This window comes from Sinocyclocheilus rhinocerous, unplaced genomic scaffold (assembly GCF_001515625.1).
Source record: "Sinocyclocheilus rhinocerous isolate Xijiao unplaced genomic scaffold, SAMN03320098_v1.1 scaffold1243, whole genome shotgun sequence".
Classification (NCBI taxonomy): Eukaryota; Metazoa; Chordata; class Actinopteri; order Cypriniformes; family Cyprinidae; genus Sinocyclocheilus; species Sinocyclocheilus rhinocerous.
In genome coordinates this window covers 1,351,243-1,369,611 of record NW_015626033.1, presented here as the reverse complement: position 1 = coordinate 1,369,611, position 18,369 = coordinate 1,351,243, and the positions used below count along the sequence as shown (strand labels likewise).

Below are 18,369 nucleotides of genomic sequence, written 5' to 3'. Positions count from 1 at the left end.
TTTTGTTTGCTGGATTTACTTTAAATAAACATGCAAATGTTATGCTAACATATTGGCGTACTAATGTTTTACACTAGTTAAATTTTCCTAAGCTGTCTAAAACTACGCTAGTTTGTCTTGAGGTTAAGACAGTAAGACATCTCTGTGTATTGTTTTTAAAGGTTGTATTTGGATATTAGAATGATTTATGGTTGTTGATTGTCTAATGTATAAAATGAATAATTACTAAATTTATAGTAGTAGTAAAATAGACTTAAATGTGTCATGTATTGCTGCAATAGTATAGTAAGTGTAAGTGTACTTATAGTAAGTGTCTTAGGTTACAAAAGAGAAATCACAGAAATAATATACATTACAGGTTTTATTTTACAGCTTTAGCTGTTAGAGTGCAAAAAACAGACTAGCAAATGCATTTCATGAATTTTTCACAGACTATGATAAAGTGCCATTGCCCCAGTGCAAACATTTACCATTGCCCTTAGTTACAAAGTGGATGCAAGGTAAACATCTAGAGAAGTAGGCTGTGTTAGCAAAGGAAACAAACCATAAACTGTCAGATTACTGCTGAAGTTTGTGATAGGATAGTTTGGATTTTAAATTCTGAATGGATGGGAGGTGTTCAAAGACAGTAATATAGACATCAGTCTAGTGAACTGTGTTAGTTAGAGAATTATTAATTATTTATATTATTAATTATTAATAATATTCATAATTGTAGCTATTGTAAGAAATTTTGTTTTAAAAAATCATTGTACGCTGATCTTTTAATCCGATATATTTGTAGTAATTTCAGAAACATTTTATACACCACTGTTCAAAAGTGTAGGGTCAGTAAATTTTTCTTTTTTTTGAAAGAAATGATCAGCAGGGATGCATTAAATTGATTAAAAGTGATAGTAAAGACGTTTATAATGTTTTCAAATAATATTTTGAACTTTCTGTTCATCAAAGAATCCTGAAAAAAGTATAATACTTTTCAACAAAATATTAAGCAGACTGTAATAATAAACCATTTTCAACTGTGATAGTAGATAGTAAAGATTTCATGAGCACCAAATTATTATATTACAATGATTTCTGAAGGATCATCTGACACTGAGTACTGGGGAATGCTAAAAATTCAGCTTTGCCATCACTGGAATAAATTGCATTTTAAAATGCATTAAAAAAAGAAAACAGTTATTTTAAATTGTTATATTGTTAAGTTTACTGTAGAAATACACAACCAATCAATGATGTGTATAAGGATATGAATGAACAGCTAAGATTGATGCACATGTACAGTGTATCAAATGCATCCTCTAAATCATTACAATCACAGTTTTAACCATCTGTGCCTGAATTGTCTTGTCATAAGGACCTGTTATGAAGTCCAATAGAGAATTTCCATTAGTAATATAGGGTAGTCATAGCCTGTAGGAAAAAAAACGTTGACAGTTGAGTAGCGATATGCTTGTTAATATGACTAATTTGATATTTAGATGTTTCCTCATACAGTGACAAATGTGTTAGTCATATGAAGCGTCATCAAGATTTATGCACATTTGTCCAACTGTAATTTAAATGATGTGTCATGAGAGATTCTGTGGTGTATTTTTGGACATATTTGGATTTGTAGATGTTGGAATGTCATGTTAGGATTTTAGAATAAAATTCAAAAGAATCAAATACTCTTTGTTAATACTTTTAAATGTAACATACATTTTTTAAATAATACTATTATTGTGTTAGACCATAATTCTAGATTACATTTGAGTTGCTTAGCCTGAAATTTCTGACAAATGTGCAAGCACCTGGAATATTTCAGCAAATGCATTGATATTTAGATCACTTCTTCCTCTGAGATGAGAAGTCAGTGTTTCGCAGAACCAGGGTTAAGAACCTCGTTATGTCCCATCAATTCAACCAGGACATCAGTTCACCCATTGATGACGTCAACTCTGCTTACTGATACTATCTTGTCTTAATATTTCTTTGCCCCCTTGAGTAAAATGTTGAATTTGAACCCTACAGAAACCACCACCTGCAGGAGATGTCAGAGTGACACAGGTACTCTTCTGTGTTCTAGCATTGTTTGGCTTGTGAAACACATCTAGTGGAGAGCTCTCTCTCCTTCTCTCTCTTCATCATCATCACCCTGGGCATTCATTCTGTTTTTTTTATTCATTCGTACGCAGTCACAGGAGATGAATCACGATGACGCAGATGCTTTTGATGTGCTTCCTTTGTTGCGGGGGGTCATTGGCTTCTGACTGAGCATCCATACCTGTTTCACAGACGCATGGGCTGCACTGTCATCTCAGATTATCCTGGGATTTTCTCCCATCATCTTTTGCGAAGGCACTCTGTAGGTTTACGGCTCAGGTTTTCAGCTTTTTTTCCAGACTGTGCAGCTCATTGAACAGGAATGACGTCCCCTTTTGTGGTATTTTATGTTCAAAACAAAGCCTTCATCCGTGTGTCACTCACTTCTAGGGCTGCCCTGTGTCACGTGCCAGTCTTTGTCAGCTCTTCTCCGTTTCATTGCAGTCATTCATTCCCATTTTAGCCGAATCTGTAGCGACAATGCACTGTGCCGTGTGCTTCAAATTCCTTTCCAATTCAAAAGAGCATCAAGCTGTTTCGATTCTCTCAAACAGACAGCAGAAAGTCAGCGAGCGCACATTGTGCGGATGTTACTGTGCTGTAGGAGGCGCATTAAATCTGTCACTGACAGAAACAGACAACGACGTGATCGTTTATTAATGCATTCAAATGAGAAATATCAGTTTCATCTGTTCAAGCAGCTACTCTGTGGTTGTGTTTGTGGAGTGTTTTAATCTGACTGTGTGTGTATGTGTGTTGTGCCAGAGAGTGTCCTGAATGGTTACGTCACTCGTTGTGAGCGGAGGTCACTTTGTGGCCTGTTAGCCTCAGTTAGGGGTTAATAACTCTGACTTGTGTGAGTATGTGTAGACTGCACTCAGGTTCAGTGCTGGCCTTAATTAATATGTGAGCCTCTCGTATGTGAGGACCTGCTCTGTGTCATTAGTTAATAGTAGTGTGCTGCCTGAGCACATGTCTGCCGTAATGCCGGTCACTGAGAATGGAGGGAAGACTGTTTCCATAGACTTCACCGTGCCACAGTGCTTTTTTACAGTTAGAACATCCCTATTAGCAGGCCCAGACGGAATCTGCTGCCATTTTCCCCTTTTTCCTTTGTGATCGATGGTTGTTCTTTTTTTGCAAAACTGTACACATGCCTTTTAGTAAGTTAAGTATGGATATTACTAACATAGTAATTAAAAAAGCTGCACTAGTCAAAATTCCAACGTATTCTGTGAATAAGAAGTAGACAGGACATAGATTGTGTAATTCTTTTAGTGAGGTTGGGCCTTTGGCAGAAAATCAGATATTGAACTTTTTTTTTTTGGTGAACATGGTAAAATGTGTTCAGCTGACCTGAAAATACTATGTTCTTTTCTTACTGATAGCAGGAAGCATAAGCAAATTAGCCAAAATATTTAAAGCTGCAGTCTGTAACTTTTGGCGCTCTAGTGGTTAATAAACAGAACTGTATGAGTCTTGCGGAAGAACATTGTAGCCGGAGCTACTTCTCTCTGTTTATGTCTATGATGAATCACGCAGGTACCGGGCTACTCCGCAGCGGTACCTACCCGAACCAATCTAAAATAGTCTGAATATAAACACTTATTATAGGTGTACCGTAGTGATTCAGGACAGGCCAAAAACATGGTTTGGAAAATGGATTTATATGGTGTACTCACTTATTATATACATTTTGTACATTTTGAACACAAAAAAGTTACGGACTGCAGCTTTAATAAACGAACATGTAATTGGAATGTGTTGAACTTTGTGAACTTTTGCAAAAATAACACATACATGCCTATTAGTCAGTTAAGTATGGATAAACATAAAGCATAGTTAAAACATAAAAAAAAAAAATCTAAAATATGTTTTAACTGTGAGAATTTTGGCTCTGGCATGATGTTTCCTTGTATACACCGTTATTAGCTTGTGTTTTTCTAGTCTTTTCTTGTATTCCCTTCACAAACCTGCATTTTTCTGGTGTGTGTGTGGCGGTATTACACAAATCTCTATGAAGGCTGTTGGGACATTCTCCTTTAAGCTGCTTACACTCACTGGAAAAGACCTGCATTAAGAGATTGAAGTATTTAGGATGGATACATTTGAGGAGGAATTCGTAAAAATTAGGCTGAGGAAACCATTATTTTCAAATAAACTGGTTATCCGCAACTTGAACTAAATTCATAATCATTTTCTGTTTAGTTTTTTTCATTGCATGAATGACTTGAAAGCTTTGCATAAAAGCTAGTTTGTCATTTTATAGTTTTCAATAAAAACAGCTTTTAACAGTTTCTACAGTGGTCTCTATTGCCCATGGCCAGCATCTGCTGTTGGATTTCTCTTTGGTTGGTTTTAGAGGTCAGGTAAGGTGCTGTGATGATCTTAGTGAGGTGAGGATGAAGGGCAGACACAGTATGGCCATGTGGACAAGCAGGGTTGAGTATTTTCACTAAGTGGTCCAGGAAGGTCAGTCAACATGTCTGCCAATTCACTGTGGCATCGGTCTGAGACTCTCACGGATTCACAAATTGAGAAAAAAGGTCTCTGAGGACATTTGAAAATATGGCTTGTGTTATGAATTCCAGCCACATTTCATGTTCTAGATGTCCTCGTGAGGTTTGAAATCTTCCCACTTTCCAAAGCTGCACTAGTCAAAATTCCAACGTATTCTGTGAATAAGAAGTGGATGAGACATAGATTGTGTTATTCTTTTAGTGAAGTTTGGCCTTTGGCAGAAAATCACGTTTATCTTTGTTTAAAGCATTACCCTTGTTCCAAAGCCTAGTGAACTGCCTACCTAGCATTTTGAAGCATTGTGGGTTTAAAGCATCATTTAAAGCATGTTTTGTCTTCCAAGATACCAATTTTTTATTTATTTTTTTGCCAAATTTGAGCCAAACGTGCATCCTTTACCAAGAAAGTAATACTTAAATGCATTGTTACAAGCTCTGAAAAAAAAAATCCAAGATGGTGGATGAAATCAAAGAAAAGTTGACTGCAAGTGAGCTTAAGTTCCAGGAGTGAAGTTTATCGATTAAAATGGTATGAAAAAAAAAAAAAAAAAACTTAAGACAACATTTGTGTTTGCTGTGTATGATCATATATATTGGTGTTTTAGTTTAGCAACATGCTAACATTAACCTCAATTGGAATCAATAGCAGAGTGATATTTATATAGGTGTGTTGTCTATGTAGATTTCTTAAATCAGTCAATTATGAGGTCCCATTTCATTTAGGATGCTGCCTGTGTAGGTAGTAGGGCAGCATGGCAGCTCAATAGATTTTTGGAACAAAGCCTTTGATTAAACAGTTAAGTTTCTACTTGATTTTAGCTCAACTCCCTTGTTCAAACCACCTTTTACTGGCATCTACCTTTTATTAGCAACATCATAATCAAAAAGCTCACAATTAGGCATTGAAGCCAGTAAAACCGAGAATTTGGCCGAGAAGGGGTGCTGGCAGAGACGAAGCGGCCAACCTGAAGAAGGAGTGACAGGCAAACATTCTTGGGGCTGCTTCAGAAGCGATTTGGGTAACCGAGGGTGACCTGGATTCCCTACATACTGGATCATTTGGGGATTTACCCTGGTCAGTTATTCAAAGCCCACTAAACCTGCTTGGAGAGCCTCTTCTCTAGACAAAGAGCAGACAGGGAGGGGGGTTGGTTTGTGTAGTGTCTGTCTCTCTGGTCTGTTTTGCCAGAAGTCTGTAGAGCCACAGGCTGTTGTCCCCTCAGTAAGATGGTTTCTGCTGCAGTCTGGCACCTTTAGAAACGGCAGAACATGGCTAATATGAGTCACAGAGCTTGTATGGATTGCATGGATCTTACAGTGTTAGCAAATGTTGCTGTCTGCTACTTTGGAGTGCTGTCTTTTTAAGAGTGACAAAGGAAAAAATGAAATCGCATCATATGACCCCTTTAAATTATTATTGATCATATTTAGGGATATGGAGGGATGGAGGGATTTTAAAGAGGGTTTTGTTTTATTGTAGTTTTTTAATGTAATTTTTACTCTGTTTTATTTTTAATTTGGCTTTACAGTTTAGTTATTTAGCTTTAATTTTATAATTGTTACTTTTATTTGTACTTTTTTATTTAGTTATTTTAGTTTTAGTATTTTAGTGCCAAAGTTAATGCACTAACTTTGGCACTAAAATATACTGATGTTATCTAAAAATATATCTGATATCATCTAAAAATGTTTAATGTTACTGAATTTTAAAAGTGGGTGTCAAGTTTTAGAATATACCATATATTAAAAACATTTGTGATCATTTTTGTTTTAGTTTAGTTAATTTGAGTCAGTTTTCCTGGTTGTGTTTTTATTAACTACATTAACAAAAATGTTTGACTAATTTTTAGTTTTTGTTAACAGTAACACTGGAAGCACCGCCCACCTTTTCTTCAAAAAAGTATGTATTTATATTAACATTTTAACTGTTTTATGATGACACAATATGACACTGTACACTGATTTGTAAACACTGTTAATGTCTTTGTTCTCACCCTGAAATGATTTCTTACACTGTGTTTAACAACCGTTTTTGAAGCTGCTGTGTTGTGATAAATGGCACACTAAGTATGCTAAGTCTCAGACTGTATTAGAGTCTGGCTGGTGTAAGCAAACCTCAGTTTTATCGTCTGGCATGGCTTTGTGAGAGCTATGCTCTGTGTTGGTACTCGTCTCTTCCTGCTGGGATCACTGCCTGGTGCACACCGCTGTGAGCCAGCCCTGCCACCATAATGCCCGCTGACATAGACCCAACACACAGCCATGCCACCGAAATGCCCATTGCCACAGAGCTACAGTAGCCTACTGCCAACTTAACACTCAACACAACCCTTTCTGGAGCAGGTGTCTGGCAATGCGAGCAGAACTAAATGAGGGAAGGGAGGCAGATGAAAGAAAAACGGAGACTGAGAGAGGCGTTTTAATACAGGGAATGAAAGAGAAATGTGATTAATGCCGATTTACTGGTGAGTAAGGATTCATGATCATCATTTGTTAGAGAAACTTTAGTTGTGGTCCTCTCTGCTGCTATTTGGTAATGCTGTAAAATACAGTGGGATGTAAGGACAGCATGACTGTTTAACAACAGCAAAAAAAAAAACATAATAAATAATAAAACATGCATGATTTTGTCCACTTTAAGTCAAATAATTCTAAGAAAGCTCCTCTGTTCCTCTGCGCTTGCGCAGTTGTCTACTTGCACAACAGGAGTTCTATGCAGGCGTGACTACTGCAGATTAATTAGATGTCATTTGTCTTGAAATTCCTCCAATCTTGAGACATTTTGTTCTGCTGCCGGTGCTTCTTTGTGTGGCAGGGTTTATGCTAAATATATTGTATGTACGCTCAATGATATCTGTTCTGTTACTGGAGCATTTCAAGAGTAAATGAGCTAAATATTGGACCAAAAATCAGTGCATCCCTATTGATGAGAGAGATCGCGTTACAGTAAACGTTACGCATTAATATGACAACACGGCCCCGTGGGTAGTGTTGGAGGCGATGATGTTTGCAGGAGAAATGGTGTAGCTGTATTCAGCAAAGTGAGAGGGATATGGTGCGCTGCCGGAAGGTGCCGTGTTGATTTGATTAGGTTGTTTTTCTGTGAGTTTACTGGTTGAATTGCAGGCAGGAGAGCTCTAGTCTTTGTTACATGTGGGAGGCATGCTAGGCGGGGAACAACAGTTGAAAATTGGCAGGCGGTGTCTGGCTGTAACCTGTCCTATGAGCTCTAAGTTGGTCTTTTGTGAGAAAATAGCAGTTGCCAGCATGCAGAGGTAGTGATTTAGCTGGCCGATAAGCTCTCTGTAATGGCAGGGTAGAATAATTCTCATTGAAGTAGGTGGGTGATTCCAGCCTCCCGCTCCAATCCTGCTGGGACGGCTTTCACGCCTGTCGCAGAGAGGTGAGAAGCGTTCTCTCTGAAACAGACCCCTTTGATATATTTACACAAACGCTATTTTCTCACTGTAATTGTGTGTTTGAACTTGGAAGGGAAAGTGCGTCAGGTGCCGCTGGGATATTGAATAACTTAAAGCTGTTTCTTGGAAGAACTCCAGTTCAGATTCTGTAATGCATTAAGGGTCCATGAATTTTATTCTGAAATGGTTATTAATACAGGCATTAAATGACTAATGTCGCACAATATGAATGAAAATTCCGCTCCATTACTTCAATCCTCCTGTGGTTCCAAACCTCTTTGACCTTCTATCTTCCTTAAACCACAAAAAATGATGTTAGGTCGCAGCCCTTTTCCAAACAAAAATGCCAACCAGGGCCTGTCCAACTCAAAAAATGACAAAAATCACCATAAAGTATCAAAAACTGTTCCATACAACAACTTTGTGTGAGGAACTGATCGAAATAAATCCTTACTTCTCATTTGTGCATTTTCTATATATGAAAGTTTGGAATGACATGAGGGTGAGTAAATGATTTTTGTGTAAACTATCCCTAAAGTGCAGACTGTGGTAAATAAGACTGAGGTGTGTGTTTTTCAGGAGCGTGTGTGCTGGTTTACGTTCCCCCAGCAATAAAAGCGCAGGAGACAGCTGAGCAGTCTTCATAGTCATTACTGGCTGATCGATTTAGAGAGGAAAGAGCCAAGACAGACGTCTGTCTCTCTGCACCAGACTCTGAGAGAGACATTCTGGACTCTTGACACCACCCTCTCTGTTCAAATAGCCGTAGCAGGTTTTTTTTTTACTCATCTACTGTCTGTGAAGTAGATTTAGAGAAGAAAGAGGGGTATTGTTCCATGTATGAACTCGTCTTAGGGGAAAGAGAATATTTTATAAGGTCCCTTGCACAATCTGTTTGATGGCAAAGGAAGACTAGAGGTGCAGCACTACTGAAACAGTTCCTGGCTTTTGTTCTTGTTCTGTCAGCGTGTGATACAGTTTTTGGGAGAATATTTTTTCTTCCTTGTTCTCTGTGGGCAGCTCTGAGTCATTCTATGAAACAGGCACCTTTTTCATGTTGGAAAGGCGATTTTTAAAGTACATTGCTGTATGACTTTAAATATTCTGCCAGACAAAGAATGTCTTTAAGTGCTAATAAATTGCATTGTGCCACCTCAAGTTAAATTATTATTTTGTGGGGTTCCGAACATGTGACATTGGAAATGTGATGAGGTGGAACATTTTTAAAAAGTGTTAATATTATCAGAATTTTTTTTCTAAATTTTGTTTACTTTTTTCTAGTTTATGTAATTAGTTGAATATGGGGTATTTGTCAAATGTTAATCTTGTCAAGCATGTAAAAAGATTCATTCTGGAAATAATGAGTAGAACTAACTTGAGAATGATTATTTGATTATGATGATTATTTTAAAGTAAATAAGTAATGTGATTAGTTAAATAACCTGGATTTATATATGTATATATGTTTCAGTGCTACAAATTTGAACCCAATTTTGAAGTTAAAACACTTCATAGCAGTTGTTTGTGTTTAGTGCACTTTATCAGATGTTGTGGACACAAATGGTACTCTTGTCATAGAATGACTCAGCTAGTAGTGAGTATTTATCTAAATAGTGTCACTTGGATAGTATAAGGACCGTTTGTATGAAGAGCACTTAAATGCAGCACTCGCGTTTCAGCCGTGTGCGGCGTGTAGAATCGATTAGACCAGGATCTGGCCACATGCCAGCTGCTGCCATCCCGAACCGACTCCATCACCATGGCGAGAGGCTCGTTTTGTCACCCCTCTCAGGAGTAAAGTGCTGCCAGGACACATCACTGGCATGATTCACTGTCCTCAGCACTGATTCTCATCTCCCATTTCTCGCTCTTTCTCTCCCCGTCCTCCGTCATCCTCCCTTCACGAGAGGAGAAGACAGGTCTTCTGTGGTAGTATCACTGCTTAAAGTACACTGCAGATGAAAAGCATATGATCCTATGAGAAGCATACTGACAAGCTATTATAGAGGATCCCAAGCATGCTTGTTATTGTAGTGACCTCTAGTGGTAAAGACATGAACTGATTAAGATTTTGCAACACTATTACAACACTATTGCAACACTGGCATCACTATCATCACTGCTTACACTTAAGGTTAGATTTGAACTGTAAAAAATACTGACATTCAAACATAAATGACACCTGAAATTGTCAACGTGTTAAGGAAAGATGTGCTAATACTTGGCAGTGAGTTTTGCTGCTTCTAAATAGCAATCTGAAGATAAAATAAGCAAGATAGCCAACAGGTGATTTGTCTCTGTGCCAAAGATCCTTCCTGATCTCTTTTCCTCTTTGTCTGTCTCTTTCTCTCCAGCTCTCCTGTCGTCCTGGTGCGAGGAGCTGGGACGGCTGCTCTTGTTGCGGCATCAGAAGAATCGTCAGAGTGATCCACCGGGCAAAGTACCCTTGCAGCCACCCATGAACTCCATGAAGCCCTCACTCTCACATGGGTCAGTACCCAGACAAAACTCTGCTCTAACCCGACGCTTGCTGGAGCCGTTCCAAGCAATGTTAAACTTACAGTAGTCTCGCCCCTTTCTCAGAATTTCCTCCTAGTGCACTCATCCAGCACAGAATTGTTTGTTTTTATGTGGCATGTCTCTTGAAGACGAGGCTTTTCCAAGAAGCCATTGACCAAGCTTTCGTTAACAGCCCTGTAAACATGACATCACTGAAGGCTGTGCAGATGAAATTCATTCTCACAATGTTCCAAACAACAGCAGATAAAAACATGATATTGTAACATTACCATCAAGGTACGTCAACTAGAAGTTAATAGAGACTGATAGATTGCCAGAGAAAATGCTGAGGAAGTTCATTAGCTTAGTGATGTTTTATAGAACATTTTGTGCTCCAGGGCTGGTGATTGGCCACTTTCGCAAACATTACAGCTTCTTTTTCATGGAAAAACTCATGTTCTGTAGTCAAGAGGGAGCTTTTCTTTATCGGGCTGTGTTGGAGTCAACTTTACTCTTTCTCAACACATGTTTGATGCCCCTGATCTCACATTACTGTTTGAACACTGTTTTGTAGTGATGGGTCCTTTCCATATGACAGCGTCCCCTGGCAACAAAGCGCTAACCAGGCCCCGGGCTCGCTGTCGGTGGTTACGACGGTATGGGGAGTTACCAATACATCACAAAGTCAGGTGAGTCACACGTATAGTGTCACTGTATGAAAACAGTAACAGTGATAACATTGATCTTATAACAGATGTTGCTTTTGATCTAGGTCTTGGGTAACCCCATGGCCAATACTAACAATCCCATGAACTCTGGAGGCAATGCACTAGGGACGGGTATGTCAGGCAACAACCCAGGGATCAACTCACCTCAGTTCCCTGGCCAACAACAACAGTTTTCAGCCAAAGCGGGATCCAACCAGGCCTACATGCAGCAAAGCATGTATGGGCGTCCAGGGCACCCGGGAGGAGGAGGCTTTGGTGGAAGGTAATATTTCAAGCATTAGAGATGCCGTTCCAGACAGGATGATGGGAGGTTGTTTGACAAAGTTGCTTTGCATCACTTTGGGAGATTCAATAAGCTATAGAAGAGTCTCCCATTAGTGATACTTGATGCATGGTTTTAAAGCCCAGCCAATACTCAGTTCAAGGATGTTTTTCTTGAAAGGGATGATATCACCTTCTTGCTGTGCCAAGTGCAAATCCAGGAAAGATTTATGTGGCCTTCCAACAAGTTTTATTCCAATAAATAGACCTTTTTGACTGTGTAAGCTGTGATGTAGATGTTTATGTGTTGTGTATTGCTTCTGCTCAGTTACCCAGGTGGGCCGAATGCTCCAGGTGGCATAGGCATGCCCTCTCATACACGACCGCCCTCTGATTTCACCCAACCTGCTGCTGCTGCCGCCGCCGCTGCCGTCGCTGCTGCCGCCGCCACCGCAACAGCTACTGCCACAGCAACTGTGGCAGCCTTGCAAGAGACCAATAAAGACATGAACCAGTACAACCAGGTTGGTCCCTCACTGGTTTTGGCTTCTTACCCTACCCTGGGTTTCTAAACGAATCCTCTTATTCATCTGAACTGCCGTTGACCTTCTCCACAGGTCTGCTCCTCTTTCCAGATGGGGCCTACGCAAGGCTACAATAACCAGTTCATGAACCAGCCAGGGCCCCGTGGGCCCCCGTCCATGGCTGAAGGCATGAACCCAGCTGGAATGGGTGGTGGCATGAATAGCTCCAACATGAGTGGCCCGCCAATGGGTATGAACCAGCCCAGAGTCCCAGGGATGCCCTTCGGTGGCCACGGCCAAAGGATGCCTCAACAGGGTTACCCTGGACCCAGACCTCAGTCCATGCCCATGCAGGGCACCAAGAGGCCCTATCCAGGAGAGGTAAGACCACCAATGGCTAAAATAGACTTTCAGCAGATATTTTGTATTGGCCATTTGTGTTGGTGAACCAACTGTTTTTTTCACAGCCTAATTATGGAGGCCAGCAGTTTGGACCCAATGGCCAGTTTCCCAACCAGCAAGGGCAGTACCCGAACCCAAATGCTTCTAGAGCTCTTCCTTCATCCAATTACCCTGGGCAAAGGATGCCAGGACAACAGGGCTCTGGCCAGTACCCCACTACTGGGGTAGCCATGGGCCAATACTATAAGGTAAATTCATATTGCTTGGTCTTTGCAATATTAGTAGACACAATTTCTTGAGGAAATTGTGTAATTCGGCTCACACTTTGGAAAAGACCACATTCAGTTTAAACTGGCAAGTTTACTTTTGGTTGGTAAAAGAAAAGAAATAAAATATTAATAGCAGCTATCTTGCTTTCTTGCTTTACACTCTGTGTGCTCTTTCCTATTTCAGCAAGAGCCATTTAATGGTCAGAACAACAATTTCTCTGGAGGTGGTTATGGGTATAATCAAGGAAATGGGGTAGGTGGTGAAACTATTGTTTTATTTTCATACACAATTATGTGTAATCTTCCATTTGTACTCAGGGTAAAATGTACAGATTTATTAAAATTACTCCATTCAGTAATCATGTCTATCTTTGGTTAAAGCCTCCTCGGCAGGTGGTGAACTACCCACTCTCGCCAGTTCCTGGGAACCCCACACCACCCATGACCCCAGGAAGTAGTATGCCGTACATGTCGCCCAGTCAAGATGTCAAGCCCCCGTTTCCTCCAGATATGAAGCCAAACATGACGTCTCTGCCTCCACCTCTAAGTGAGTCACGCAAAGAAACCCCACACACGACCGTTACTTGCATTGATCTCCACTCTGTCCGTATTACAAACTCGGTCACAGTCTATCAGAATAAACCCCTGAGAACCCTTTGATCCGCCACCTGCAGCTGAGTGAGAAAAAAAGTCCCATTGCACATTTATCTGAGATTCATGCATTTTTCACATCCACTCAGAGCTCATTCATAATATATGTGCTTCGGTGGGAAAGGGTGAAACTAGGTGAGGTGAAAGCCAAACTTGAAAGCATCTTACACATTGATACTATGGTCTACATGGGAAGACTATGAATCCATCTAATCTCAATATTTGTTCCTGTAGCCAACCCCAACGAGGAGCTGCGTTTGACGTTCCCAGTGAGAGATGGAGTGGTGCTGGAGCCCTTCAGATTAGAGCACAACCTGGCCGTCAGTAACCACGTCTTCCATCTGCGCCCCTCCGTCCACCAGACGCTCATGTGGAGGTGTGCATGCTACTGCTATAAACTGCGCATGCTCTTGACAATGACATCCTTAATATTTAATGATATTTCTATCATTATTAATATTTACACACTCTCAAGTTTTTCCAAACCTGTATGATTTTCTTTCTAACGTGGAACACAAAAGGAGAAGTTTAGCAGATCGTTCATGCTTCTCGTTTTGAGCAAATAAAAGTGAATGGTGATTCAGGGCTCTCAGTCTCCAAAAATGACAACAGACTGCCATAAAAGCACTACAAAAGCATGACTGTCTGTCACAAGTCTTCTGAAGCTACATTTTCCACTAGATTTGAATATATACATAGTCACATTACACAGAAGTGAGGATTTTCACTCAATAAAGAATTGCATTTTGGACTTTTACTTACACAGAGCTATTGTATGACCTCAGAACATACACTTGTGTTTAAAAGTTTGAGGTCAGTAAGATCTTTTGTAATGAAAAGTCACCATTCACTTTCATTAAATGGAATATAGCAGTGTGAACATTCTGCAAAACATCTTATTTACAGTATGAGTTGGAACGTTATGAGGACCGTTCCATTAACACTAGACCCTTCACGTCATGTCCAACAGATCTGATCTGGAGCTGCAGTTTAAGTGCTATCATCATGAGGACCGACAAATGAACACCAATTGGCCCGCATCCGTCCAAGTCAGCGTCAACGCCACCCCCCTCACTATTGAGAGGGGCGACAATAAAACATCCCACAAACCCCTGCACCTAAAGCATGTATGTCAGCCAGGGAGAAACACCATCCAGATTACGGTCACAGCCTGCTGTTGTGTGAGTATTCCTCCGCTGCCTTTCAATAATGTATGTCTGTCATTTAGTGGCCGTGTCGGGGAGCTGTTATACAGCACGTGATATGAAATCAGATCTCTGCCTTCCCACTACATTTGCTGGTATCAGTTTTATGCTTCCCTGTCTGAAAGCTAAACGGTACAGATACTGTATCATGTAAAGGATATTCTGATGTGAAGATGCTTGCTAGCGGTTTGTTGTTTGGTCTTGTTGCAGTCGCACTTGTTCGTGCTGCAGCTGGTCCATAGGCCGTCGGTGCGATCGGTTCTGCAAGGGCTCCTCAAGAAGAGGCTCCTTCCTGCCGAACACTGCATTACCAAAAGTAAGTAGATGCTGCATTCTTTGGAATCTTGACTGAATTAATGATCAACTCACAAACCTTACAGTTCCCTCATGAACAATTTGGGAAACCCTGATTTAAGATAATAATTCCTTATCAGAGTCATTGAAATAAATGTTGATGTTTATGATTGTAACAAGCAAAACCTGTATGACAAATGTGTAAAACATTTTTTAGGAAAAACTAGAAAAACTTATTAGGAAAAATGTATATCATCTTGTTATTTTCCTCATTTTAAGGATGTTTAGACTTATTACTACAAAACGATAAAAATACTGATTATCATAATGATAATTTTAGATTCTCACTCACTGCATTACCAAAAGTAAGTAGATGCTGCATTCTTTGGAATCTGTGGATGTCTGTCACTCTGTATTATCATCTTCATCAACCCCTAATCTTTGCAATGTCTCTTGTCTGTTTTCCTGCAGTTAAAAGAAACTTCAGTAGCGTAGCAGCATCCTCTGGGAATGCCACACTAAATGGAGAGGATGGAGTAGAGCAGACAGCCATCAAAGTGTCCCTCAAGTGTCCAATCACATTCCGACGGATCCAGCTCCCTGCTAGGGGACATGACTGCAAACACGTGCAGGTATGCATCGTTGAAGTGTTCTTAATCATGTTCTTGTTTTCCCAAGAAAATCTAGAAATCTAAAGATAAAAATCTAAAGATACATTTCCAGAATTAAGATGATATAAGTTTTTTTGTTGTTGTTGTTTGTCAGCCAAACCCCTTACACCTAAAATGTTTCATTGAATAACCCCCTGAGAATTAAGTAGAGTCATTGAAATAAATGTTGATGTTTATGATTGTAACAAGCAAAACCTGTATGACAAATGTGTAAAACATTTTTTAGGAAAAACTAGAAAAACTTATTAGGAAAAATGTATATCATCTTGTTATTTTCCTCATTTTAAGGATGTTTAGACTTATTACTACAAAACGATAAAAATACTGATTATCATAATGATAATTTTAGATTCTCACTCATTTGCATTATGTAAATAAATGTGTTTGGGGATTTCCCACATCATCAATGCAAAACTTGTGGCAAATGCGTGAATCAAAACAAATTGTGCGAAAATCCCACAATCCTATGCCACTGTTACTGCAATTCTATATATATATATATTGATTGAATTTACATTAGATTTTCTGTTGCAGTGCTTTGACTTAGAGTCCTATCTGCAGCTGAACTGTGAGAGAGGAACGTGGAGATGTCCTGTATGCAAGTACGTGGCAAACCACACAAGAATTGTTTTGGGCAGGCAAATAAATGTGATGCGCTGTTCCTTTTGGCTGTGTGTTTTATATATTTCTGTCTGTCCCCAGTAAAACAGCATTATTGGAAGGGCTGGAGGTGGATCAGTACATGTGGGGAATTCTCAATGCGATTCAAAAGTAAGTTTATCACTCAAACGTTGGATCACACAGTTCAGTAAGTGCCCTGTAAAAATGCACCCAAGATATGATTGTTAAATTATAAACATCCCATTATTCGCAGTCATGAATGTTGTTCCATTCTTGCAGTTCGGAGTTTGAAGAGGTCACCATCGACCCTACGTGTAGTTGGAGGCCGGTGGCCATAAAGTCAGACATTCATATAAAGGAGGACCCAGATGGCCCTCTGGTCAAGCGTTTTAAAACCATGAGTCCCAGTCAAATGATCATGCCTAATGTGATGGATATGATCGCCCAGCTGGGTCCCGGCCCTTCACCCTACATCCCCCTCCCCCCTCAGCTCGGAGGAAACAATGGCGAATATGGGGGCCAAGGTAGAGGTCAGCACCTGATCAGATTCTGTTCTTTCCTTTCTGTCTGTCTCATAAAACAGTCCTTAGCGTTTTACAAGCTTCATTGTTTAGGTACGCTTAATTTTTTCCCTTCAATCGTAACAGTCAGAAGAACTTGCGCCTGTGAGCTCTTAACAGGCTGGTTTGCCGTCCAAGCTGTCTAAACCTCTCTAGCTCTTTGTCTCTGCGATTCTGAGGTCATCGCTCCTCATTACCGTTTCTCTGTTTTGTGCATCAGGCAATAGTTACCAGGGCCATGGAAACTTTGACTTCTCTCACAGTAACTCTGGTGGCGGAGCTCCCATGAATGACTTCATGCACGGACCCCAGCTCTCACATCCTCCAGACGTGCCCAACAGCCTCATGGCCCCCGACAAGCCTCTCGCCCACAGCATGCCCGACTCGGTAAATCACTTCATACCCGTAGGTTTCCAAGCAACAAGAGCTGATGTTTGAGACATGTTTTACTTTTTTGTATTAAAATTGGGAACCAATTACTCCAAGATAGAGACCCCCCACAATCTCCTTAAAAATTTGAGGTCCAATGATACTAGAGTAAAATTATGCATTTAAAAAAAAAAAGGAAGTGGCTAATGCCTTAAAGGGTTAGTTCATTGTCATCATAATTGTCATCATTTACTTTTCATTTTTTTATGATATCGACACACATACATGTGTGTCAGGCGTTAGAAGAAATCTCATTGGTTCTTGAGCATCACATGCACGTTTGGGCTTCCATGTTTACCAAATGTAATGTGCGTTATGTATGTATGTCGATCATTGTTTAAAAATGTATATAAAATAAAAATGAAATCTGTTTATATAAAGGGATCACACCTGTTTACAGGACTTGGTTTAAACCACTCAATTCATAATGGATTTATTTTATAATGCCTTTATAACCTTTTTGAATCTTTTAAGTTTTGGTTACCTGGACTTTCAGTTGACTTTCAGGTTGCATTAAAATATCTTAATAAGGGATGAATCTGTAGCTTGTGAAAGAAAAATTTAGCATGGCAAACTTTGTCTAAGAGGTTTGGTCCCTAATTCATCCCTTTTAAAGCCTCACCGCTACAGCTATCAAAGCACGTATGCACCTCCAGAAATAACTTGAGAGAAAATTACAGTCAGACTTTGCCTGCTGGCTTACCAGTTCAGTACTGCCAATAACATTATTACTTTTAATACTAACATGAGGTGTTTCAAAATAAAAGTCTCATATTTTACACCTGCTGTGAGCAATGATCTTCTTACTAATCAATCTGCAGGTCTCTGTTTTTATGTGTTGATTTCAAACTCAAAACATCTAAATCGCCCAAAAGTATGCAAATGAACTATTTTCCTCTTAGTATTAAGACCAAAGTATACTTCGGTTTTGCGTAGATGAATTTGTCAAATATATTGTTTTGCAAATCATCTTCGTTTTATGAAGGTGTATGTGCTCTGGAATCATCTGCATGGCACCTGTCTTGCTTTCTGTCTGTCTATGGCTGCCACTCGAGCTCTCTCAGTCGGAGTGCTCCACTTTATGCAGATAGACTCATCGCTCCTCTCTCCTCCCTCCGCAGATGCCCCGTCCCGTGAGCGCTGATCAATCCCATGCTTCCATGCAGCCAGGCATGCACGCAATTCCTCACTCCAACAGCCAATCAGCTCAGCCATTGCATCACACCGGCCCC

The 18,369-nt window shown here is 39.9% G+C and overlaps 1 protein-coding gene across 1 annotated transcript in view; it reads left to right on the top strand.

Annotated features, from left to right (window-relative positions):
• Positions 1-18,369, top strand: part of zmiz1a (zinc finger, MIZ-type containing 1a) — a 142,465-nt gene that overhangs the window by 120,100 nt on the left and 3,996 nt on the right. Inside the window, exons 8-24 of the mRNA XM_016511303.1 lie at positions 10,378-10,513; positions 11,097-11,211; positions 11,295-11,512; positions 11,840-12,035; positions 12,129-12,416; positions 12,503-12,685; positions 12,891-12,959; positions 13,088-13,253; positions 13,592-13,733; positions 14,328-14,538; positions 14,773-14,878; positions 15,328-15,488; positions 16,062-16,129; positions 16,230-16,298; positions 16,428-16,678; positions 16,929-17,095; positions 18,259-18,369. Coding sequence (XP_016366789.1) covers positions 10,378-10,513; positions 11,097-11,211; positions 11,295-11,512; positions 11,840-12,035; positions 12,129-12,416; positions 12,503-12,685; positions 12,891-12,959; positions 13,088-13,253; positions 13,592-13,733; positions 14,328-14,538; positions 14,773-14,878; positions 15,328-15,488; positions 16,062-16,129; positions 16,230-16,298; positions 16,428-16,678; positions 16,929-17,095; positions 18,259-18,369 — 2,657 coding nt within the window. The remainder of the gene's footprint in view (positions 1-10,377; positions 10,514-11,096; positions 11,212-11,294; positions 11,513-11,839; positions 12,036-12,128; positions 12,417-12,502; positions 12,686-12,890; positions 12,960-13,087; positions 13,254-13,591; positions 13,734-14,327; positions 14,539-14,772; positions 14,879-15,327; positions 15,489-16,061; positions 16,130-16,229; positions 16,299-16,427; positions 16,679-16,928; positions 17,096-18,258) is intronic.